General features: G+C 35.9%; 5 protein-coding genes across 9 annotated transcripts; 2 read left to right on the forward strand and 3 right to left on the reverse strand.

Annotated features, from left to right (window-relative positions):
- Positions 1-7,548: 7,548 nt before the first annotated feature.
- Positions 7,549-10,590, reverse strand: LOC140883331 (ribosomal RNA-processing protein 8). The gene is made up of 9 exons (XM_073289759.1): positions 10,364-10,590; positions 10,217-10,278; positions 9,757-9,808; positions 8,714-8,828; positions 8,542-8,636; positions 8,206-8,312; positions 8,014-8,128; positions 7,890-7,934; positions 7,549-7,784 (listed from the first exon to the last, which is right to left on the reverse strand). The coding sequence occupies exons 1-9, from the start codon at positions 10,541-10,543 to the stop codon at positions 7,713-7,715; spliced, it is 843 nt and encodes a 280-aa protein (XP_073145860.1). The 5' UTR covers positions 10,544-10,590; the 3' UTR covers positions 7,549-7,712.
- Positions 10,591-11,528: 938 nt separating this feature from the next.
- Positions 11,529-14,681, forward strand: LOC140883257 (putative pentatricopeptide repeat-containing protein At3g01580). Of its 2 annotated transcripts, XM_073289651.1 has the most exons (2): positions 11,529-12,905; positions 12,984-14,681. In XM_073289651.1, the coding sequence occupies exons 1-2, from the start codon at positions 11,552-11,554 to the stop codon at positions 13,655-13,657; spliced, it is 2,028 nt and encodes a 675-aa protein (XP_073145752.1). In that variant the 5' UTR covers positions 11,529-11,551; the 3' UTR covers positions 13,658-14,681. The 2 variants fall into 2 exon arrangements, with proteins under 2 accessions (XP_073145752.1, XP_073145751.1); XM_073289650.1 differs by having other exon boundaries at positions 11,529-14,681.
- Positions 14,682-15,266: 585 nt separating this feature from the next.
- On the forward strand, positions 15,267-16,850 carry LOC140884982 (U-box domain-containing protein 45). The gene is made up of 3 exons (XM_073291891.1): positions 15,267-15,704; positions 15,796-16,207; positions 16,350-16,850. Exons 1-3 carry the CDS (start codon positions 15,487-15,489, stop codon positions 16,722-16,724), a joined length of 1,005 nt encoding a protein of 334 aa, XP_073147992.1. The 5' UTR covers positions 15,267-15,486; the 3' UTR covers positions 16,725-16,850.
- A 368-nt stretch (positions 16,851-17,218) lies between these two features.
- LOC140877243 (serine/threonine-protein kinase D6PKL1-like) lies at positions 17,219-20,385 on the reverse strand. Of its 3 annotated transcripts, XM_073280774.1 has the most exons (4): positions 20,166-20,385; positions 19,924-20,059; positions 18,347-19,493; positions 17,219-18,230 (listed from the first exon to the last, which is right to left on the reverse strand). In XM_073280774.1, the coding sequence occupies exons 3-4, from the start codon at positions 19,486-19,488 to the stop codon at positions 17,381-17,383; spliced, it is 1,992 nt and encodes a 663-aa protein (XP_073136875.1). In that variant the 5' UTR covers positions 19,489-19,493; positions 19,924-20,059; positions 20,166-20,385; the 3' UTR covers positions 17,219-17,380. The 3 variants fall into 3 exon arrangements, with proteins under 3 accessions (XP_073136875.1, XP_073136876.1, XP_073136874.1); XM_073280775.1 differs by having other exon boundaries at positions 18,347-19,437; positions 19,924-20,385; XM_073280773.1 differs by having other exon boundaries at positions 19,924-20,385.
- A 2,786-nt stretch (positions 20,386-23,171) lies between these two features.
- Positions 23,172-25,144, reverse strand: LOC140877245 (uncharacterized). 2 transcript variants are annotated; one of them, XM_073280776.1, is made up of 3 exons: positions 25,026-25,144; positions 24,773-24,901; positions 23,172-23,506 (listed from the first exon to the last, which is right to left on the reverse strand). In XM_073280776.1, exons 1-3 carry the CDS (start codon positions 25,059-25,061, stop codon positions 23,327-23,329), a joined length of 345 nt encoding a protein of 114 aa, XP_073136877.1. In that variant the 5' UTR covers positions 25,062-25,144; the 3' UTR covers positions 23,172-23,326. The 2 variants fall into 2 exon arrangements, with proteins under 2 accessions (XP_073136877.1, XP_073136878.1); XM_073280777.1 differs by having other exon boundaries at positions 24,773-24,892; positions 25,026-25,089.

Raw genomic sequence — 25,144 nt, forward strand, 5'->3', positions numbered from 1 at the left:
GTTCTGATCTCTCTTGTTTCTCTTCATATAAGAGTTTCTTTAAAGCACTTTGTGTTCGAAGTTCTTTGGGTTTGCAGTGCTACTACTCAAAGTTGTAAAGCGTTCTATCTTGGGAGACACTTTGCACAATCCCGTTAGCACCTAGGCGGGGCAAATTTTGTCTTAAAGAAAAAGAGTTAAACTCTTGGCTCGCTGTTTTGATCGTGTGGTTTCAAGTGGTGAAATTTGTTGCTACAAGTTTAAGACAAAATTTTCGTTTCATGGCTACTGATCTATCTGCCAGTATTACGCCCCCACCACCGCCCCCTGTTACGCCACCACCACATGTTACGCCGCCGCCACCTACGGCCCCTGCTTCTACTGCCCATGCCGAGAAACCTGAGAAGTTCTCCGGTACTGACTTCAAAACATGGCAGCAGAAGATGTTGTTTTACCTCACAACACTTCATCTTGCGAGGTTTCTGAAGGAAGTCGTTGCTGTTCCGACACCGGATGCTGACACACAAACAAGGTCTGCTTTCGATGCATGGTGTCACAGCAACTTCTTGTGCCGAAACTACATACTGAATGGGTTGGAAAATACACTGTATAGTGTATATTCTGCAACCAAGACTGCTAAGAAACTATGGGAATCCTTGGAGAAAAAGTATAAGACCGAGGATGCTGGCACAAAGAAATTTGTAGTCGGAAAGTTTCTTGAGTTCAAAATGGTTGATACCAAGACGGTGATTAGCCAAGTGCAAGAGTTCCAAATCATCATCCATGATATAATGGCCGAAGGGATGATGATCAGAGAGTCCTTCCAAGTTGCTGCTATAATCGAGAAGCTTCCTCCTTTATGGAAAGACTTCAAGAATTATTTAAAGCATAAACGCAAGGAAATGGGGCTCGAGGACTTGATAGTAAGGCTGCGAATTGAGGAAGACAATCGCAAGTCGGAGAACAAAGCTGGTAAGATACCGATGGAAGCGAAGGCAAATTTGGTGGAGCCAAACGCTATGAAGAAAAGAAAGCATTTTGGAAAAGATGTGAAGCAAGGGAAGAACAAGAAATGGAAAGGAACATGTTGGAACTGTGGGAAGACGAACCACAAGGCCAAGGATTGTCACTTACCGAAGAAGGACAATCAATACCGGGCAAATATGGTCCAACACAAATCTGTGCCTATTGATTTGTCCGAGATAGATCTGTCAGCAGTGATCTTTGAGGCTAACATGGTTGATCATCCCAAAGAATGGTTTATCGACACTGGAGCTACGCGACATGTCTGTGCTGACAAGGATCTATTCTCGAAGTATACTCCTATAAGTGGACGAGAGCTCTATATGGGTAACAATGCGAATTCTAAGATCGTTGGATTAGGCAAAGTGGTGATCAAGATGACTTCGGGAAAAGAGCTTACTCTCATCGATGTCCTCCATGTTCCGGACATAAGAAAGAATCTTGTTTCAGGGTCTAGACTGGTCAAGGCCGGATTTAGAATAGTGTTTGAAGCCGGCAAAGTTGTAATCATGAAAAATGGACAGTTCCTAGGAAAAGGATATATAGAAAAGGGACTGTTCAAAATGAATGTAATGACTGTACTTCGTGATCTTGAAAGTAATAAAGTTAATGCTTTGAATTACTTGGTTGAATGTTCTAATTTATGGCATACTAGATTAGGACATGTTAACTTCAACACTTTGAGAAAACTTGGGAAATTAAATCTTATTCCAAGAACTAAGATTGATTCAAACTACAAATGTGAAATATGTGTTGAAGCTAAATTAACTAAAATACCTTTTCACACAGTGAAAAGAAGTGCAATACCTCTAGAACTAGTTCACACCGATGTTTGTGATTTAAAGTTTGTTCAAACTAGAGGTGGGAAAAAGTACTTTATTACATTCATAGATGATTGCACAAGATTCTGCTATGTGCTTCTTTTAAGAAGCAAAGATGAAGCTCTTGAAGTATTTAAGACCTATAAGAATGAGGTCGAAAATCAATTAGGCAAAAGAATCAAGAAAATTCGTAGTGATAGAGGAGGTGAATATGTTGCTCCATTTGAAGAATTTTGCAATGAATCTGACATTATTCATCAAACAACTGCTCCTTATTCACCACAATCTAATGGTGTTGCGGAAAGAAAAAACTGTACTCTGAAAGAAATGATGAATGTCATGCTAATAAGTTCTGGACTTCCCCAAAACTTGTGGGGGGAAGCAATACTTTCGGCAAATCATATTCTTAACAAAATTCCACATAAAAAGAAAAATAAAACTCCTTACGAATTGTGGAAAGGACATAAGCCCTCATACAAATACTTGAAAGTGTGGGGGTGTTTGGCGAAAGTAGAAATACCAAAGCCAAAACAAGTGAAGATTGGACCTAAGACTGTAGATTGCATCTTCATTGGATATGCAAACAACAGTAGTGCATATAGATTCCTAGTGCACAAGTCAGTGATTCCTGATATACATGAAAATACCATTATTGAATCAAAGAATGCTGCATTTTTTGAGAACGTCTTTCCTTGTAACGAAGGAAAAGAAAAGAGATCTTCGAAAAGAGTTCATGAATCCAATAATGAGGAAACTCATGAAAACGAAGAACCAAGGCGTAGTAAGAGAGCTAAAATAGCTAAAACTTTTGGTCCTGATTTTCTTAGTTATGCTATAGAAAATGATCCAAGGACCTTAAGCGAAGCGTTATCTAGTCCTGACGCTCCGCTTTGAAAAGAGTCCATAAAAAACGAAATAGATTTCATCATGCAAAATCATACTTGGGAGTTAGTAGATCTCCCACCGGGAAGCAAACCTTTAGGATGCAAATGGATCCTAAAAAGAAAATACAAAGCTGATGGATCTGTTGAAAAATACAAAGCAAGGTTAGTGGCCAAAGGATTTAGACAAAAAGAAGGGTTGGATTTCTTCGACACTTTTTCACCTGTTACAAGAATAACGTCTATTCGAGTACTTATAGCAATTGCTGCTTTAAATAATCTCGAAATTCATCAAATGGATGTTAAAACGGCCTTTTTAAATGGTGAGTTAGAGGAAGAAATATATATGGCACAACCTGAAGGATTCATTGCTCCCGGTCAAGAAAAGAAAGTGTGTCGACTCATTAAATCATTGTATGGGCTCAAACAAGCTCCTAAACAATGGCACGAAAAGTTTGACAAAACAATGATGTCAAATGGATTCAAGATTAATGAGTGTGATAAATGTGTTTATATAAAAGGCACACATGACTCATATGTAATTGTTTGTCTATATGTAGACGACATGCTCATAATGGGTAGTAATCATGATATCATCATGAAAACTAAGAAAATGTTGACAAAACATTTTGATATGAAAGATATGGGAGAAGCTGACGTTATCTTAGGAATTAAGATTGTAAAAGCACCTGAAGGAATTATCCTAACACAATCTCGTTATATTGAGAAAGTACTTAGGAAATTCAACGCATATGACGTCACACCGTTAAAATCACCCGTGGATTTAAGTTTACATTTATCCAAAAATCGAGGTGAACCCGTATCTCAACAGCAATATGCAAGGATAATTGGGAGTCTAATGTATATTACAAATTGTACTCGTCCTGATATTGCATACTCAATAAATAAATTGAGTAGATTACAAGTAATCCTAGTAATGATAATTGAAAGCGTTGGAAAGAGTATTTAAATACTTAAAGTATTCAATGGACTATGGATTACATTATGCAACATATCCTTCCGTACTAGAAGGATACTGTGATGCAAATTGGATATCCGACACAAAAGATTCTAAATCCACAAGTGGATATGTGTTCACCATCGGTGGAGGAGCTGTGTCGTGGAAATCCTCAAAACAAACATGTATAGCTCGTTCCACAATGGAATCGGAATTCATAGCTTTAGACAAAGCGGGAGAAGAAGCGGAATGGCTTCGTAATTTTCTAGAAGATATTCCGTGTTGGACGAAACCAGTGCCAGCAATTATGATATATTGCGATAGTCAGTCGGCTATTGGTAGGGCACAAAGTAGTATGTATAATGGTAAGTCAAGACACATACGTCGAAGACATAATACCATTAGGCAGTTGATCTCAAATGGAGTTATCGCAGTTGATTATGTAAAATCAAAAGATAACTTAGCGGATCCGTTGACAAAAGGTTTAGGGAGAGATCAAGTAAACTGCTTATCAAGAGGAATGAGATTAAAACCTACAAAATTAAAGAATATTCATAGCGGAAACCCAACCTTGTAGATTGGAGATCCCAAGATCTTGGTTCAATGGAAAAATCAAGTTATGAATGTTCGTGTGCACTTAGAACTTCGTTCTCTTCTCATTCCTAGGATAAAAGTGCAACCTGTGCAAGCAGTGAGGTTAAGTTTTAAAACTTTTAATGATTCCTATATTTCTTTAAGAAATAGGGTATGGCAGGATACTCATATAATAGAAGGTCACCTATTTAAGTGTGAAGATGGGCCGCTTCAACGAAACACTTAAGAATCCAAGATTTTGTCCAGGGCCAAAACGGACAAAACCATGAGAACAAATAAAGTGTGAGAAAAATTATTGTGTGAATACTGTTGTCTTGGTTTACATCAACGGCTGAATAGTTCAAGACATCACGTTCACTAGACAGCCTAGTAAATCCGATAGTATTTCACTCATTCTTTCTTCTCTTGTATTGCATAGAGAGTTCTGATCTATCTTGTTTCTCTTCATATAAGAGTTTCTTTAAAGCACTTTGTGTTCGAAGTTCTTTGGGTTTGCAGTGCTACTACTCAAAGTTGTAAAGCGTTCTATCTTGGAAGACACTTTGCACAATCCCGTTAGCACCTAGGCGGGACAAATTTTGTCTTAAAAAAAAAGAGTTAAACTCTTGGCTCGCTGTTTTGATCGTGTGGTTGCAAGTGGTGAAATTTGTTGCTACATTTATTACATGGTGAAATAATAATAGTATAATACGATAATTATAAATAAGTGAACAAAACTTTGCTTATGTTATTTGCCATGATTGATGTATGTTTCTAAGATTTCACTCCAAAGCTCAACTATTATATTAGGAGTTGAATTTGGTGGAAAGATGCTAGGTTAATTAATTTCTGATCATTTATATATTTGCGATATCAATAATATACTACAACACAAAACAAAAAGCACGGCTTGGAGCAAAGAATTTCGTCCCGTTTGTATAGATTTTCCATTTTCATTATATTTTTTTTTTCCAAGAGAAACTTTTAATTGCAAGATGAATGAACGAAACCCAAAATGAACAAGATCTCTATATTACATTAAGAATTAGCTTAACAAAGACAAAAAAGTATGTAAGTTGGTATGACCAAAATAAAAAAAATCGCAGTACGATTTCTCATTATTTTTTTACAATTACGATATCACCCCTATTTTAATATAAATCAAATAATTTTAAAAAAATGTGCAAGCACGGGTACATCGAAATACTAGCATTAGATTAAAAACGACAAGCAATATATGACCACATTTGCCATAAATAGGGGAGTGAGTGAGTGAGGGAGGAAAATTGAATTTAAAGAGGGTTGTTGAACAAAACTAAATATGGGGGGAGGAGTTATTTCAGCATTTGGTTAGTCAAAAAAGGAATGGAGAGAAGAAGCTTCCTCCCAAGAATGTGAATCTTGTGGGATCAGTCGGTGATTTGTTTTGGCTTTGACTTTGTGCAAGAAATTTCCAAGTTCTCAACCAATTTGATGGAATTGATCTTTCATCTTTCTCTTGTTTTCTTTTAAGAATTGAATCGGTCATTGTTTAGAATAGTCTCGTTATTCGATCACATTGCGAATATTTTGTTAATTTATGTAATGTTGTTTTTTTTAAAAATAAATAAATATTTTTTCAGTCTCAAAAGATTCAAGTTTTTGAACACATCTTATCTTATGTCTCCCAACAAATAATGACATATAGCCGAAAGGATTAAAAGGGTAATGTGAATAATTTAAATGTGGAGGTCATGTTGAGCTACAAATGTAGTTTGCAATTGATTTCATGGAGAAATATTTGTCCCACTAAATCCGCCAACCACCTTTTTGTGGATATTTGTGTTAGTCTTTTGATCTATGATTTGATTTTTAATATAATGTCGGCCTATGCTACATTGGTTGGTCAAGGCAAAAAGCTAGCCGTGTTAACATGCAACCAATCTCTATCTTATACTACCTAGTAGTTACGAAACACACGTGTTGCACATATATAATATAATGTTTGAATATAATAATATGATATCTTATATAATCAATTAGTAAAATATGAGATTTATTAGTATACATTTACATAAATTGTAAGCTGAAAAAAGAAAATTGAAAACGTGGAAAAGGATTGAGTACAAGGAATAAAGAAAACGTGGGGATGAAATGGGTAACATGGGAGACTGGGTTTGCTTAATTATTGTTTTGCCCTTTTGATTTTAGATTAAAAAAAAAAAATTAATGACAATTTTGTTCGTTCACATTTTTAACCAAATTTAATTTCTCTAATAGCTTTATGCATTATAATATAACAAAACTGTGTTTACTTAGTGGGATGAGATTATATATGGATAAATCATAACAATACTATTAAAATGACTTTAAAGGACGTGGAATAATAATGGATAAATAGTAACATATTTACTTTGAGTTATTAATTTTGGAATTGAAATAATGATTGAGGGATGAATTATATTTTTACCCCCACCTATGATAAATAATCTTATGTTTACTTTGATATTCATAAAATTTGAATTGGATTATTATTGAATATTTTAAAATATTATTGATTTACATGTGAGACATTTTCAGTTAACAACATTATTGAGTATAAAAATATGTATTTTTCATAGTTACATAAAATTGAATAGGAGAAATTGGAAGAGAAAAAGAAGGAATTGGGGGGAAACGAAAGAAGGATATAAACGAAGAAATCAAGGTAGGGTGGATTAAGTTTTATGTGAATTATTTTTCACAAATATAGATCAGGATATGTTATACTTTGAGAAATGAAGGATGAAATATCACGTGAAATGAGGGTTGAATGACGGGCTTTTAGATTTGTGGAGAATTAACTAAAATTGGATTAATAAACTCATCCTATGTTTATGAAGCCAAGTAAACACAGCCTAAAGATATAATTCTTTTCCCCATTTTTTTTGGCATGCAATTCTTTTCCCCCATTTTGAAAGGATGACGAAGCAAAAACACAAAAGCAAGATTTCACTACTTTAGTTTTTACACAAAAACTACTTTAAGATGGTCGAACTAGTCAATTTTTTAAAATAAATATCTTATTCAACTCGACATAAAAAACTATTATGTTAAAAATATTTCGTTTTATTGTAAATATGAGTCGAATCAATCTGTCTCATAGATATAAATTCGTAAAACAAAACTGACCTCACCTACTTTAGTTTTTAAGTGTTACTGTCGTCGTCGTCCTCATCATCATCATGACGTTTTTAAAAGATATCATCCAAAAATTCGATTTTATGCTATAAAATCGAATTATTAATCATTAGATGAATACTCACTCCATCATGTTATACACACACACAAATAATGAAGTCGTGAAACTACAGCCTTTCTTTTTCGCTTTTGTAATTCAACAATATATGATCATACAATAAAATTGAAGTATAAAATTAAATTTATGGGACGCAAGATATGAGCACAGCTTAAATCATGCTGCATCAGATTCTGAACAAAGACGAATGAAGCATTAGCTCAACGACGTTTGTATAAACAAGGCTTCAATTCAGGCCACTTAATCCGCTGCTCTTTTGGTCCTTGTTTCTCCTACACAACAGGCAAGAATAAAAACAGTTACTGCGAAGAACTCATCCATCGGATTAAAAACTGCGAAAAGCATATTCAAAATACAACAATATATCAGAATAAAACCTTCTTCTGAAAGTAGAAAAGCAAGAACATTTTATTGGAGAAGTCCTGCAAGGAACACAGACATGTTAATAAAGATAATGAAATTCTTCTAGAGTCGGACAGAAAAAGACGTGTTAGTTATTACCTGAGTCACGGACGTGAATCCTAGCTCGCATGTAGATTTTACAAATTCGTTTGGGTCTGCTCCCCCTGTGTTCGGATCAAACCTGCTTTTCACTTCTCCTATTAAAAGCCAGCCCCTGTGAATAAATAGTCAATTAGACTTGACTTGCTTTATGAGCTATAATTGATGTGCTGAAACATATAAAAGGCATACCGATGCTTAAGAACTCTGTTTGCTTCTTGCAGATAATTGGGAAAGTTGGTACCCATGAGTGAGAGACAAAAGACAGCAACATCTACAGAAGAAGTGTCGAGGGGTGTCTGTGTGAACAATTGTGAGCGACTAAGTTCAAGACGAGACGTCCTACTTGCCCAACAAAATAAAGGAAAAAAGAAAATAAAAAAGGAGTAACTCAATTTTCAAGAAATTAGAAAACTTCAAGCACATAAAACTTTCCATCTTTTAGAGAATCATCATGGAAAACTTATCATAAAAATCCAAATTTATCAACCCAAAGAAAAATAGATGAGGAAAAGGATAGGCACCTACATTGGACATATCACATGCAATCACAGCAGGATCATTTGAGACAAGATCAAATGAGAAAACTTTATTCTTCACGCTTCTTGAAAGCCGTGCATCACCTGAAAATTTAGTAAAACTAACTTTTACAAGCAACATGACAAAAACGATATAATTTATCCAGGTTCAGGATTCTTACCACACCCGAAATCTGCCACAACTAAAGAAGGGCTGCGATCATTTATCCATTTTATGATAATATCATTTGGTTGGACAGGCCAATGGGACATTTGCTCTTGGTACCCTGAATGATACTGACAAAGTGGGTGGGAAATTAAGTTGCAGAATTTGAAGTCAAGGAGTAGAGAGTTGTGGATAAATGAAGCAAAAGTTCAGAATATGTTGTGCGTAAAAGTTCAGTAGAAACCAAATAAAATCCCATATGTGAACACCTCAAACAATAGGAAAAAATGGCTCCAAAAAAAAACAATAGAAAAAAAAGGAAAAACACTAAGACACGATAAGAAATGCGGGTAAAAGTATACAGATGCTATAAAAAACAATTGAAATTGGCAGTGTTCGTTGTCATCCAATGTACTAAAAGGGCAGATATAGTGATCAAACATAGAATGCTACACCCTATCATAGGCATAGTTTGAGCACAAAATGAGGCGTTTCATAAGCAACTGGTGGACAGCATACATTGTCTTGGAAAAGGGCATGAAATCAAATCACCACTACCACTGCTATTTTGACATTAATAATTGTTTTAGGGTCTATTCTCGAGGTAGTCTTTTATTCAATCTGAAAATCATGTGGAACGAAAGACATAACTATAAGTAGGCAAAAACATAACAATGTGTATCCTGCTTATTTTAGCAAGCATCTTCCTAATGTGATCCCATTAGAACCAAAATCACTAATTGTTCCCACTCTTTAACTTGGAGAAAGATTCCATAAACGAGCCACAAAATCTGCAAGAGTGTAGATTATTTTGTCGCTTGTATTTCAAATTTTCTCAATATACAATCCACTGAGTACTCAGATCGACATTTAAGCCGTAGCAGCAATGTTATGAATACATAGATTAATAGAAACCACATTCGTTGAATCAAACCGGAACGCTGCAAACAAAATCTCTTACTTGGTTCCATTCCACATGATTCCAGACTGAATAAACACGAGTATTTCAACTCCATTCAATAAAAAATAATAATAATAAAACAAGATTATCCAACTTACCACATTGAACAATGCTGGGTCCTCTTTAAAATAGTTCAGAGCCTCGTCTCCACTAGGAACAAGGGAAAATGCCAAAAAAAAAATGCAAAGAATAATCAAACAATAATATTAATAATTTTTTAAAAAAAGAATCGTTTGTAAGAAGGTAAATTACTTCTATTTTTGTCCAAAACTCACAAGAACTGACACAGTAACTACATTTTCTCACAAATGTGATTCTTATTTGTGATCAATATATGATCAAATTGAAACAAAAAAATTGTAGTGGATATCTATAAGGTAAACAGTCAAAACCTAAACAGAAAAAAGCGGAAAAAGATCCTCCGCTGAGAAACAGCATTGGTGTTGTGCATTGAAAAAGCCTTGATTTGCAATATTCCATGTGTGTAATTAATTAAACATATTATTTTTTAATCCAGATCCGAAAAAAGCATAACTTTTTCATTAAAAAAAAACTTACGAGCAAGTGTACAGCTTCTCATTAATCATGCGAAAATAACCTCCCGATAGTTTTGCCTTCATCTGCAAAAATAAAAAGGGAAAAAAAACTCACAAAAGAGTTAACAAGTAATCTTCTAAATTAACGAAACTCTTCGACCTAGAGTACCTTGTCGAGGAAAGACGACGAGGATTTCGAGCCACTTTTAACGATAGAAGATGCACGAGTTGAAGAAGACACAGACACAGATGGATTATTGGCGGCGGTGCTGCTGCAATCTTCCTTCGTCTTCCGGCGGCTCCGACCTCCTCTCTTCCGCTTCTTGCTCCGCCGCTGCACGTCTGTCATTGTTTTTTAATTCAATAATAATTACCTCAGAATTAATTTTATTTTCATGGTTTGCGATTTGCTCAGGGGAGGGGAAGTGGAGCGCGGAACCTCATATTTTGGGCCGTTGCAAACGAAGTCACTAGGCCCAATAATATATAAGTTGGGCCAACCATATGCAATATAAAGTGGGCTAGAGAGGAATTAGACGTGGACATGTCAAAAGGTCTGAAACGGACTGGTCATTACTTTGGGCTCAAATACGGCCCACGAAACTAAAACGTGGACCATTCCGAGGCCAGAGTTCAGACAGGAAAAAATATCATGATTCCTCTCCCTAGACATTCGGGATCCCGAAAGTATATCGGGTACGGGATCGAGAGAAAAAAAATCTCTTTTCGGGACGGGTTATGGGTAGGAGGGTCATGAGACGGGTTCCGATCCGATCTTATCCCTACCATTATGTGTTGAGTTGTCCATCAGGCCACCCAATAATTTCTTGTAAACTTGACATTTTTTCAGTCCTGCCCGTGAGGTGGTTCGTTAGATTAGTCTTATATGTAGATTGAACTAACTTTTGGGATGAAATTAGACGCAAGTCCATAATCTTGATATTTATCATATGATAAACAAGATGATTGTCCTAAATTTCTAGTAGACATTCGAAAGCAGAACAATGATTTGTGTTTGCGCACGTACTACATTTGACGCAAATGCCTTCATAAACATCAAAGAGTTACAAAATTTGGCTTGTGATCATTGAATGCCGAGAATAGAAATGGAAGTGGCAAAGGGAAGGAACGAAGCCCCGTTAACTAAAAAGATGTGTTGGGCTGGATAGTCTACTTGAAGTGTGGGTTTTAATGCCTCGTATATGGTGACTGGTGGCCCAGATTTGGAAGAGCCCATCCCAATACAACAAAAGGCCCAAACCCAGCTTGCCTTCGACATTTGAGATTTGCTGGTAAATCTAATGTCGTCTCCATTCGCCAAGCCGTGGAGCTTATTTAACACGTGAATTGGCTGTGTATGATTCCATCCGTCAAGATTTTTGGAACATGTAAGAATGTGAAATGCTTAACCCAGTTGCATTCGCTTACCATCAAAACTGGCCTCATCAATGACTGTGTCTTCGGTGGGAAACTGATCGATTTGTATTCGAAACTCACTCCCCTTGAGACAACCCGGAAACTGTTTGATGAAACGCCTCACAGGACTGTGTATGTCTGGAACTGTGTTATTAAATTATGTTTCAGGGAAAAACAGTATAGGGAATTGTTGTTACTCTTTCGCCGTTTGTTTTCATTTGGAAGACCCGATCATCACACTGTATCTGTTTCCCTCAAAGCTTGTGTCAGGCTTAAAGCACTTGATTTTGGTAAAATTATTCATGGGTTTGGGAAGAAGGATAATCAGGTGGATTCAAACTTGTTTGTTGGGTCTGAATTAATCGAACTGTATTCTAAATGTGGGGAAATGAATGATGCATTACGAGTTTTTGAAGAGTATTCTGAGCCGGATGTTGTTTTGTGGACTGCGATGATCACCGGTTATGAGCAGAACGGAGAACCTAAAGAGGCACTTGCCTTTTTTACGAAAATGATAGTCATTGATTGGGTTGTACCTGATTCAATTACACTTGTCAGTGTTGTCTCTGCCAGTGCAAAGTTATTGAACTTAAAGGGGGGAAGAAGTGTTCATGGTTATATGATCAGATGGGGATTTGAGAACATTTTACCCTTATCAAATGCTTTGCTAAATTTGTATGCAAAAACAGGATTTGTGAATGCTGCAGCTCGATTATTTATGATAATGAGGGAAAAAGATGCGATTTCATGGGGTTCTATGATTTCTTGTTACGCTCATAGTGGAAATGCAACACAAGCTCTTGATCTATTTAATGAGATGATAACTTTATCTAGAGAGTGTGATGCTGCAACTCTAATTAGCGCTCTGCAAGCATGCGAAGTAACTTGTGATTTGGAGATGGGAAAAAGAATTCATGAGCTAGCATCACAGAATGGGTTAGAGTTGGATATCTTGGTTTCTACTGCTCTAATTGATATGTACATGAAGTGCGCTTCCCCTGATGAAGCCATTGGAATTTTCAAAAGGTTGCCTAAGAAAGATGGCATGTGTTATTCATCTTTGTTGTGTGGATGCGTTCAAAATGGATTGTTTTACAAGTCGATCCAAGTTTTCTGCGATATGATTGTGATTGGTCTCCGACCTGATGCTGTTTCTGTGGTAAAAATTTTGACAGCTTGTTCAGAATCAGGTGCCCTTCAACAAATTAGCTGCTTCCATGGTCTTGCGATTAAAAATGGCCTGGAGAACAAGCATTGTGTTGGCGCCTCTCTAATAGAATCTTATGCAAAATGTGGTAGCTTGGATGGTTCTATAGAAGTTTTTTATGGAATTGAAGATAGAGATATTGTAATTTGGAGCTCTATGTTTGCAGGATATGCCTTTCATGGTAAAGGGCAGGAAGCAATCGAGTTATTTAACCAGATGATAAACTCTTCATCCAACAAACCAAATCACGTATCATTCCTCTCAATTTTATCAGCATGCAGTCATGCTGGTCTAGTAAAAGAAGGCATCGAGGTGTTCAAAATGATGGTGAATGAGTATTTTCTAACTCCAACCAGAAAACATTATGGAATGATAGTTGACCTGCTTGGCCGGAATGGAGATTTGGAAAATGCCTTGGAATTTATCAAGCGACTTCCAGATCCTGCCGAAGCCAGTACATGGGGAGCCTTGCTTGGTGCATGTAAGATTCATCAGAACATGGTGATTGGAGAAGCTGCGGCAAAGAAACTGGTTCGATTAGATCCGGGTAATGCTGGTTATTACCTAGTGTTGTCGAATATATATGCTGTTGATGCAAGGTGGGAAAGTGCAGCCGAAGTTAGGAAAGTGGTTAAACATAAAGGACTGGATAAAGTGACATCAGGTCGAAGTGTGATCGAGTTGAGGCATGAGTCCTGCAGTTTCATAGCTAATGATAGATCTCACCGAGACTCTGCACAAATTTATGAACTGCTGATCAAATTAGACAGAAGGATGAAAGAGCACAGCAGATTTTCTTGCATGGATTTTCAATTACATGATTTTGAGGAAATTTTATAGTTATGGTGATGGATAAATATATAAGACTAAAACCTCTCTGAAAAATTACGACCGGTTGTAGTGCTGTCACTCAAACCTTTTCAAATCGTAGCCCAAATCGATAAATGAAAGGATACATGGGTGTACAAATAGAGACCCTGAAAACACAAAGAAAAAGGTGAAACACCATGAATGACTTACATTTTTACCATTTGTGTGCCTAGATGTTTATAAACATGGGCATGTCCTTATGTTTATCATAAAATCAATGATAGACACGGGCTTAGTTTTCTCCTTGTGAGACAAATCATAAAAAGTATTAGGACTTTTGTCTTCTCAGATTGATCGGACTTATTGGGATCTAATATTCATATCCTAAGATTTTCGAGCTACACACTCTAGCTCAGAAGATCCTCAGACTCCATACAATCTCCGTACTCACTACTTGGCCAACCCCTCGAGGACTCGTGAACGGGTGGTACGAGCATGCATTTGGGGTCGATCCTCAACGCAGGAGGCGGTTCTAGAAATCACGAGAATTTGAGGTCTCAGGCCTATCTTCTAAGGGTTCGGTCTATGCTGGATCTGCCAGCATCAACGGCCCGGATCAGCCGGGAGATCACATGAGAAGATTGTATCATATCAGGAGATATTTTTGTTGGTGGCAGTGAGTATTCAACGAACTAAATTTGCGGGTTTCACAGTCCAAACAAAATCCGGGAAAAAGACGGAAGCCGGGGAGCAGCTTCCAATGGGAGTTTCTGTAAAGATCATGCGAAGCACTCTTCTCTATAGAAATGGTGGGCCGCCGTATAAATTCAAGAAACAGCTCAACCTCATATTATTGTCACATAACGAGTCTTGTTATTGTATATTATTGTTATTATTATATAATCTCAGCCTGTGTAGTGTATTTCCAATTATACAATTTACGAGGTTACATTTTGGATGACGGGGACAAGCGCCCAACATATAACATGTTCTTCCGGATAAAGCAGCAGAGAGAGAGAGAGTAGTCATGTTGTCATTGTTTGAGTTTCCAACGGATAAGATAATAACAAGAATCTAATTGCTATTTAAGTTTCTCTTATTTAGGATTTGATTGATAGAATGGTTTATTTTTAATAGATATTTTTGATCGAGCAACTTGCATATTCTCTATTTTTAATCTTGTCGTCTGTTAATCTACTGTCACGATTTATTAATTTTTACTTTCTTCGATTTTACTCGTTTTGAGTTTTGACGTGACATTTGAAATTGCTGATGTTTCTTCAATAAAAAAAGAGAGACTAAAATGGGGGGGAAACATGCAAATTAGTAGAGAAAGACCGTGGAACGTGAATTGACCGATAACATAAAGAATAACATATTTTTTTATTGGTGTGTTTCGAAATTATTACCTAAATGATCAAAGTATTGATGGAGGTTTATTTAACTTTGAAGACAAACATTCACTAAATGAGCATGAGTAACTTAGAGAGAAGATGAGGATCTCAGGTCTGATGTTAAAAACAAATATATATAAAAAAAAAAAAAAAAAAAAAAAAAAGGCTGACAGACGGTTTCTTCTATAAATGGAAAGAGAAAGATTCACTCAAGGGTATTTCCTCTTCGGGTAGTTAGCAAAAGCTGAAGGGGGGAATAGTCCGTTGCTTCTAACTCAAACAATACAAAGAAAAAAAGGCCCTTCTCTCATTCATCTAAAAAGTAGAGCTAACCTTGCATCCTATCCAAGCAATCACTCTCTAGTATATACCAATTATATATATATATATTCTTCCATTCTTCTTGTATAACTATACACTTGGAAACAAGGTTAGAGTAAAAGAGGGTAATAGGTACGTAGTTCCATGGAAGCAGCCATGGCAGAAGCCCTCCTATTCGGCGACGCAGAGACTCGGGTTTTGGCTGCCAGAGATATTGGCAAGCTAAACAAGAAGCAAAAGCATATTTTAGCCGAAAAAGGAGTGGTTTCTTCCTTGGTTTTGATGCTTCATGCTACACAAGATTATGAATCCATTCAAGCTGCTCTCTGTGCCCTGCTTAATCTAGCATATGGTAGTGAGAGGTTGGTGTTGAAATGTATGCGTATGATTCTTAAATAAACACACCAGCTTACTTGGATCTATTGGTTGATATTTTGTACTGCACCTTTTCAGGAACAAAGTTCTAATTGCTAAATCTGGTGCTATACCAGCTATTCTGGAAATCATGCAATGGGAGAACGAGTCATTGCTAGAGCTCGCATTGGCAGCCTTGCTGATCCTCTCTTCTTGCTCAGCAAACAAGCCTGAAATCGCATCACCTGGGACGATTCAACTTCTCTTCCAACTCCTAGACTTGCAGTTTCCGAACTGCAATACCATTAGCCATCAGGCCAAGCTCGATATCTTGTCCACGTTGAACAATCTTTCCACGTCCCCGCAGATCATCCCAACTATTGTGCTGTCAGGTGGCCTGATATATTTGCTCCAACTGATTTATGAGTCTGAAAGATCATCAGACTTGGCTGAGAAATCTATTGCATTGGTCGAAGCAATTGTTTCTTCGTCAGATATTGCTCTGAATCAGGTAACAATCACCAATACAACCAAGCATTTTAAAGGGAATCACGTTTTAACTTTTTTGGGTCAGCCACAAGTGTCTTTTTTTTTTACATTTTGCCAGCATTACAAAGTAAAGACATCTAATATTATTATATTTTTGACATCAGGTTTCTGAAACTGGAGGAATGATCCAGGTTTTGGTGGAGGCAGTGGAGGAGGGATCAGCTGCTACCAAGGAACACGCAGTGGCGATTCTAGTGTTGATATGCAAAAGCTGCAAGGAGAGATACAGAGGAATGATTTTGAGAGAAGGTGCAGTACCTGGGCTGCTACAGTTGAGCGTCGATGGTACATGGCTGGCTAAAGAAAAGGCGAAAGCTTTGCTTTTGCTGCTTAGAGATCGCTCCAGTGGAGGTTCTTCCAAGATTCAGCAATCCAAGAATGTGATGTTCGAAGAAGTAATGAAGGAGATTGATAGAAGGGAGAGGGCAGGGACATCAACTCAGTTGGTAGAGGAGATGATTGCCAAACTAAGGACATGATGATTTTAAGCTTTTGTTTATTCACGTTTTCTTTTAGTATTGGCTTTTTGGTTACCGAGGTCCGAGGCGTATGAATCATATTTACTTTCTTGTGTACAGAAGTAATCAGAGGAGATTTTTATGAAATTTGATGCTTGGCTCACAGTTATTACTACCTTAAAATCAGATAACCAAATTCCCATGCAAATGAAATCTTGGTGACGTATCAATGCAGTTTAGTATGAAAGGACATCAATTTAGATCCTGGTTCATATAAGGTAATCAGCGCAAACAATTCAATTCGGTTGTCCATTAGTATGTTTCCACAAAAAAAAAATGCCTGTAAAACTTTTTTATACAAGAATTTTTAACATCCTAATCCTAAACAAAGAGATTAATAAGGTGATTATCATGTCAATTGTCAAGCAATCATTAAAGACTCCATCCATGTATAGATCTTTCCTTGAAAGAAAAGGGTGGTTCAGTAGGTTAATTATTAGCAATTTGACAGTCACTTGCAGTATAAGAAAGGAAATATAATTATTCAACAACAGCAATTTACACTTCTCATAATATCAAATAAGGAACAAAAATTTGAACCTCATTTCAGTGAAAAAAAATAACCCTCTGAATACAATTAGTTAAGAAGATCGAGTTCTCAAAAAATTAAAAAGATATCAAAAGAAATCAATCTCATAGTAATTACCAGAAGGCTTCACATCAACACCTTGCACCTTCGAGGGTGCCGGTGCTGCTGCTGGTGCCCTCCCATCTTGCATCAAGAATGGAGGGGGAATGTCTGGAGGACTGGCACAACGTATAAGAGCCCAATTCACATTCTGAAAAAATGGATGTTGTTTGATTTCGGTTGCACCACGCCTGTATGCAAGCCGGTGCTGAGGCTCTTTCACAAGTAAGCCTCTGATCAAATCTCTGGCAGCAAAGCTAACTGTAGGTGACTCCGGAAACCTCAATGGCTGTCCAACAACATTAAACAATGTGGCCCTGTTCCCTGCCCCCTTAAAAGGTGTTCTTCCAAACAAAAGTTCGTATAGAAAAATCCCAAATGTCCACCAATCCACTGCACTACCATGGCCTTCGCCTTTTATAATTTCAGGTGCAAGGTATTCGTGCGTGCCCACAAATGACATGGATCGAGCACTAGTGGGCTCAGCCATCAGTTCTGGAAGAGCAGAGGCTTGTTTGGATATTTCACTCTTTTGTTTGGTTTTCTTTTCTTTTTTGCTCTTGCTTAAGAAACGTGGTCCAAAACATGAAGGTTGGATACAAGATGGCTGGATGACACATGATGGCTCGATGCAGAATCCAGAGCTCTTCGACTCCAAGTTGATATTTGAGGACTTCACTAGAGTAGGGTTCACAGCACATCGCAAGGAGAGATCAAAATCTGAAAGCATTATGTGTCCATCTTCCCTAACCAAAACATTTTCAGGTTTAAGATCTCTGTAAATGATCCCAAGCATGTGAAGATATTCTAAAGCAAGGAGGACTTCAGCAACATAAAACCTGAAGAGAGGCATGACACAATTTCGTTGTTACATATTGATGATAGACAATTTCATGAAATTTTGTATACCACGTGAAAGTTTGATTAAAAAACCAAGCATGTAAGAAATTTTAACCTCGCAGCATGCTCAGGAAAAAACTTCCCAGGCTGTCTTTGCCGAAGTGCATGCAAATCTCCGCCGGGACAGAACTCCATCACCAAGAATGATAATTTCTCTGTCTCAAAGTGTGCATACAAGGTGGGGAGAAAAGGATGATCCAAAGATTGCAGAATTTCTCTCTCTGTCTGAGCCCTGAGAAGCTTCTTTCGGCTTGACAAAACTTCCTTATCCATCACTTTGATAGCGAAACAGCATCTTGTGCCTATCAATTCCGCCAGATGAACAGTGCCTATATCTCCACCTCCCAATCTCTTGAAAACCCTAAAATTTTTCAACTCTAACACACCGTTGTGAGATCTGACAGCTTGGATAGCCTCCCACATTGTATCATTTGCTTTGTGCGGTTTGTATACTGCACTGTGGAAACTACTAGAGCTGCTCTCATCACTAACATCACTACCAGTGCTGCATCTGATACTAGTCTTCCTACTCTCAACATAATCACAGGAGTTGCTGACTTCCCCACTTTCACCAGACTTCTCCTCACTACTGGCACGTTCACTCACTTCAGTGTTGGTGAAGCTTTGTTTGGCTTCTGTGTACTGTGTGGCCGAGTAAAAACTATTTTGAGGACTCGGACAACTGTCAATTCCGGATTTTGATGGCAAATACGCATTTAAAAGGTCGATATCTCCTATTGCCCGAGACGAAGTAAAATCCACTGATTCCACAAGGCCGTTGGAGGTGTGATTCTTTTCATCGTTCCTTTTTGAAGCCAAAATTAAATCCTGCTTCTGAGTATTATCTTGTCCCGATTCATTATCTACATCAAGAGGGCCATGAATTTTCTCTTTTAGTTTGTTGAATTTACCTTGGTCTTCATTCTGCAGCATACTGCAATGGAGCGATTTATAAGAGTGTTTTGAAGCGATCCCTGGGGTAGTAGGAATACAGGTTCTACCAGTCTCTTGCTCTGTAGTTATCGCAGGAGATCCAGATGATTTCCCTTCGTATCTATACGGTTTTCTAGATGGGGGATGAGGAGGACGACTAGTCCCAGTTACAGAAGAATTATATTCCATGTTACCGATGGAGTTGGAATTCATCTGTAAGGAATTAACGCCCTCAACAAGTGATTCCATAGTGTCATACGGCATGAGTACTGAAACATTCCACCGAAAAGGGAAAAATTTAATCAAACTGAGTCTAGCATGGTTCCAAAGTAGTAGAGATTGTACGAGAAAACAATGGCTACATTTGTGGTCCATTAACTTAATGAATGTGACTATTTATATTTTTATGTGCTAAAAAAAAGTTACAAAACTGATTTGAGAATCTAAGCATCAACAAGCAATCTTTTTTGCAAAATAAAAATTAAAAATCACCGAAGATCCCAAACATTGAAAATCATCAACCTCCCTTAACCAGATCAAGAAAAGAACCCCAAGAACTGCCCAGCCCAGACAAAGGTAAAGTTACTGCTTCATCATAAACTGGATCAATCCACGTCGCAAGAACCAAAATCAAGTAAAAGAACCAAAAAATCTCAGAAAGAATAAACAGTAAAAACTCAAAGAAGATTCTTGATTTACCTCATTAGGCAATGCACATGACCGAACAATCTTCCATTACTCTCGGAAAATACCCATCACAAAATTTCGAAAAAGCAAACGAAATTTGTAGGAAGAAACTGATATTTCACATATCGCGCAACGAATCCTTTCAGATCTGATCGAAACAATAAAGGGATTATAAAAGATGGATTACAGCAACCCCAGATGAAAAGGAAAAGGCACAGCTGTAAATGAAAAATACACCGAGAGATTTCATTTACTTGGCCGAAATTTCTCGTTCACAGGATGAAATTGCATAAATCTTTGCCCAGAAGTAACCGCCGAAATACCATTCAAGAAAACAAAAAAATCAATCGGCGTAAATGGTGAAGAACGCAAAGCTTGAAAAGCCGCCTTTACTCCATTAAAGAGTATGAATTTTCGCTGGATTATTCGGCAAATCTCTTGGTTAAATCTTTTGTCTTCTTGTTCTTTGTAACGTTCTTTCTTATGCACAACATAAATTTAGCGATGTGTAAAAATGTGATAATTACACATCATTATCAGCAAGTCAATAATTTATTGACTCCATTTTGAAAAACCTATAATTTACTTATTTTAATTTTTAATTTTCAAGAAGAAAGAAATATATTTTTAAATTTATTGAAATTATCTTTAATTTACCGATATATTTGTCTATATGTCAAATTTATGTTTAAGGATAACAATATTTTTATATTTGTTTCTAATTTAATGTCATTTATAATAATTTGAACCTTTTCAATTCTTGAAAATGACATATATGAATAAGATACCACTACAATTTCAACATTAATAAAATGTTAATTATTTTCTTCAATTATTTTCTCAGGTTTTTTTTAAAAAAAATTTATTATTGAATAAAGTGAATGAAAATGCATCCGAACTGACAACTGTTCTCAAAAGACGATAAAGTGGGAATAAGGGGCAAAAAAAAACATAAGTATCATGCATTACCATGCGGGGAGCCAAGCTTTATCAGTTTTATTTATAAATAAATAATTAACATAATAATTAAAAATCATGAAAGATAATGTAAGCATCATTAACTGTTTTATAAATGTGTGTAATTTATTATTTTAAAAAATTTCAGTGATATACTTTTGGTTCGGAGGAGGTTTGAAAAATATTAAGAATATGTTAGGATAAGTACTTTAAAAAGATTATTTTAGTATTTTTTAATAAGTTAAAAAATGTGTTTGTATAAAATTTTTGTAAAAATTTTTTGAAAAATATATTAACAATGTGTTCTTCAAGTATAATGTTTACGTAATAATGGGGATGTGTGCTTTTTAAATTTTTTTTATGTTTTTAGAATCTAAAACAATGATATATAAAAAACAAAACATATTATTTTTTAATTGTAAAAATATTTTTATAAAATAGTTATTCAAACATACATTTATTTTAAAACAACATTTAAAATATTTTATAAAAATTTGTATAAACTATGTTTATAAAAACATTTTATAAATAGTTGTTTATACAGAAACTAAAATATGAACTCATTGCATATAAATTTAGGCAAATCGAAATTGTATTACTCGTGTTGAGAGTGCAATACAGTGGTCATACTCATACTCATATTAGTTTATATTACTCATACTTAATAAAATAATAATAATAAAAGATATAATATCTAGTATCTGTTGCTATTATAAATCAAGAACACCATAAAAAACTATTTTTAGTATATCAATGTGATTTTAAAAAATACCCTTCAACTTAATTAAAGAAAAAAATGACATATATTTATTATCAAAATTAATAACTTGAGTTTCGTTTGAACACGTATTTATAAAAATTTTGTATAAAATGTTTAAAAATTATTTTAAGAATAAATATTTGTTTTGATAACTATTCTATAAAAATATTTTTAACATATCGAAAATACTGTTGTTTTAATTTATATCATCGTATTTGCATTCCATTTCAAAAATAACTAAAGAAATCTTTCATTTTTTCTTTAAAAACTATATTTTTAGAACATTTTTAAAAAAAAATTCAAAAGCATTTTACAAAAAAACTTATTCAAATTTCAAACTCATACTTTAAGTTTTTTTCTCCTATAAAATATTAAAACGTTTTTAAAATACATTTCCAAACAAAACCTTCATATTCTTATCATTCTTTTACTCATTTTCTACAAACGATTTTTATTCGTTAATAATTTTATAAATATCACAAACATCATATAATATTTATTTATTGTATTACGAAAACGTCATTTCTTTTTCTCAAATATTTACCAAAAACGTCATTTTTGTATTTTTATTTCACCATTCATAGATTCGGTGCGTTTGAGTCCTGATGGGAGCGTTATCAATATCATTCGAAATCTTCTTTTGGAGGATGTTTTTTTGGGTCTCAAACATTCGCGTAAGGAGGTTAATGTTGCTGCTCATTGTATAGCTTAGTATGATTTATCTTGTTCTCGTCCTTTTACTTGGACGTTTTCTGGTTTTTTCGCGTGGCTTCAGGCCGTTGTACTCGATGACATTTGAATTTTATGCTTTATTTCAAATATATATATGTATAGAGTTTTGTTATGGTACCCACCTTCGATGTCCACCTCCATGCCCACCTATGAGGTGACACTCATCCATTGGATGAATCATTTGTATATGATTCATCTCTTCCAATGGATGAGTGTCACCTTATAGGTGAACATCGGAGATGGACAGCATAGCAAAACTTTATATATATATATATATATATATATATATATATATATATATATATATAAAAGTAATTAATAAAAATACAATAATTGTGAGTTAATAATGACGTGAGATTGTCAATTCAATGGTATAATCGCGAATTATTTACTTGACCACATGCACGCACGTGAACGCGGGCCGTTCCATGTGGACCAGCCGTAAATCTCTCGGCCAATATTAAAATTATTAAATTCTTGCCCGTAATGCTACTTATGAACCCATAATTTATACTCCATATAAAATAAACAAAACCAAGCATCTCGCATTAATAAAATTTATGTTTCGATGAAAATAAAGTTTTCACTTTCCCTAGCTCTCTCACAGTTTAGCATTTGATATTTCGAAACGACTAATGTTATTTGCACTCCAGTTTAGAAAGTCAAGTGCGAGTAAAATTTGATTTTTTTTTAAAAAAAATGGATCATAGGAAATCAAATTTGGGTAAGTCGTGCGTGCAATTCACGTAGCCAACAAGTAAGGGGTTGGATCATCAACTTGAGCAAAGTGTACGATTCAATTCCGCAACGATCATATATTAATGTAGACGACACTGGAACTTAGGGGAGCTTGAACCCGAAACATGGTGCTTTAAAGCCCGAGTTTCAGAAGAAAGTTGTACAACTACGGCGTATACATACATCAACCTCATCAATATTGAACAATAAAAAAGAATGCCAAAACTATCAAGAATTTTCAAACAAGTTGTCCAGATACAGGTTTAGAATGTATCTTCCGGTGGATAACACGTCTAGCCTTTTCTCACTTGGCTCATACTTACCTTTCCGCAGCTGATAACGATGAGTAACGGCTGAAATAGTATAAGCTTGGCCTTCGATTGTCACACTCTCCCCATTCTGCAGGTTCTGCCATTAGAATGATCAGAAGTCACATCAGCACACATAGTTTCCTACCCATAAGACGGTAGCTTCACAAGAGACAATGAAGACGATATGATTTAAAGAGAAGCTCAATGATCGATCAGTTAGTTCGAAGACAGGAGAAGACTTCAAAATCAATGGCAAGGATTTGGCTATACTTAAAAATGGTTGCTTTAATGCATCCTTAAGCAAATTGACCATGGAGGATACAAAGGGATGCCTGTGAATGCTTCCCCTATGGATGGTCCCAGTGGGACTAGGGCCAGCAGGCAGCCCTGCTCAACGAACAAAAAAAACATTTCTTTCCCAACAAGAGGTTTACGTTTTAGCCACCACGAAAAAATATTCTCAACCTCCCCCATGAAGTTTTGACTTTTTCATTAAACGCCAACCCCCTGTGCCTATGAGGGTCTGTTCAGTGCGATTTAGACAAAATAAATTACCACAACACGATGCAGAGAAAGAGAGTGACAACACAGATATGCAAGAGATAATTGTTAGAAAGTGTCACTGCAGAACATGTCCACTACTGCACACAGTAACTCGTCAAGAAATAAACAAACAAGCTTTACATTGCTTCACTAACACAAGCGACACAACTGTTTGAACATATCCACCAAAAAATCGACGGACACAGCAAAAGCGAGCACAATTTTGTAAAATCTAAGTTTCACCAACAATGTGTATATTGGATGATTCTCCATAGTGTTCTTCAATTGTAAAAAAAACATAACTGTCCTTCCACCAATATAACCTCAAAAAATTCATTTTATTCATTTATAATTCCTTTTCATAATTCATTTAAATCAATTCCACTCCCATCTGAATTGAACTTCTGCAAGCACATGAGTCAAGTCATGACCCACGAACCAAATGTATTCATATTTGAACCAGACTTAAACTCATTTGATAGATGTGCATTTGAATTAAACTTTGTCTCATGCATGTATTTTCATAATTGAGAAGTTAAATGAGATTAATTATTACAAGTATTGTGTTATAAACAGGTTATCTAAAACGACACTATTCAGTATCAGTATCAGTGTCAGTGTCAGTATCAGTATACTTTCTTCCCAACAACTTAATTCCAACACAATATTTTACATTAATGAGTCATCAGGAGTTCCAGAATACTGCATATGCCATTTAAAATAGAAAGAAAAAGAACAATAATAAGCAACGCATTTTCATATCGAGAATCGAATTCGAAAAGCAAAATTTGGAGAAACCCATAAAAATTGAAACGCTCACAGAAGGAAGGCAGCGAATGCCCAGATTCTTGGGCGGAGGGCTGATTTCAGTAACTTTGTAAGGATAATCGCTATGCCCTCCTCTCTCCTTCTCCTTCTTCCTACAGAAAACTTGAGGCATCTGCGCATTCTGCGCAATCGTTTGAATCAAACCCAACAATTACAAAAACTTGTTAAAAGAGTAAATAGATCCCCAACATTTATATGGGAAAAAAAAGACATGTAAAATGACAAACGCAGAACAAGGAGCGCACCTTTCGAATGGCTAAAAAGCTTGAAACTGCCGCCATTCTTCTTCGGCTAATTCTCTGTTGCTGATTTTTTTTTTTTAATTTTATTTTCCTACACAAATGGGAAAGAAGAGAGATGCTGA

Source organism: Henckelia pumila, chromosome 2, assembly GCF_033568475.1.
Source record: "Henckelia pumila isolate YLH828 chromosome 2, ASM3356847v2, whole genome shotgun sequence".
NCBI classification, from domain to species: domain Eukaryota; kingdom Viridiplantae; phylum Streptophyta; class Magnoliopsida; order Lamiales; family Gesneriaceae; genus Henckelia; species Henckelia pumila.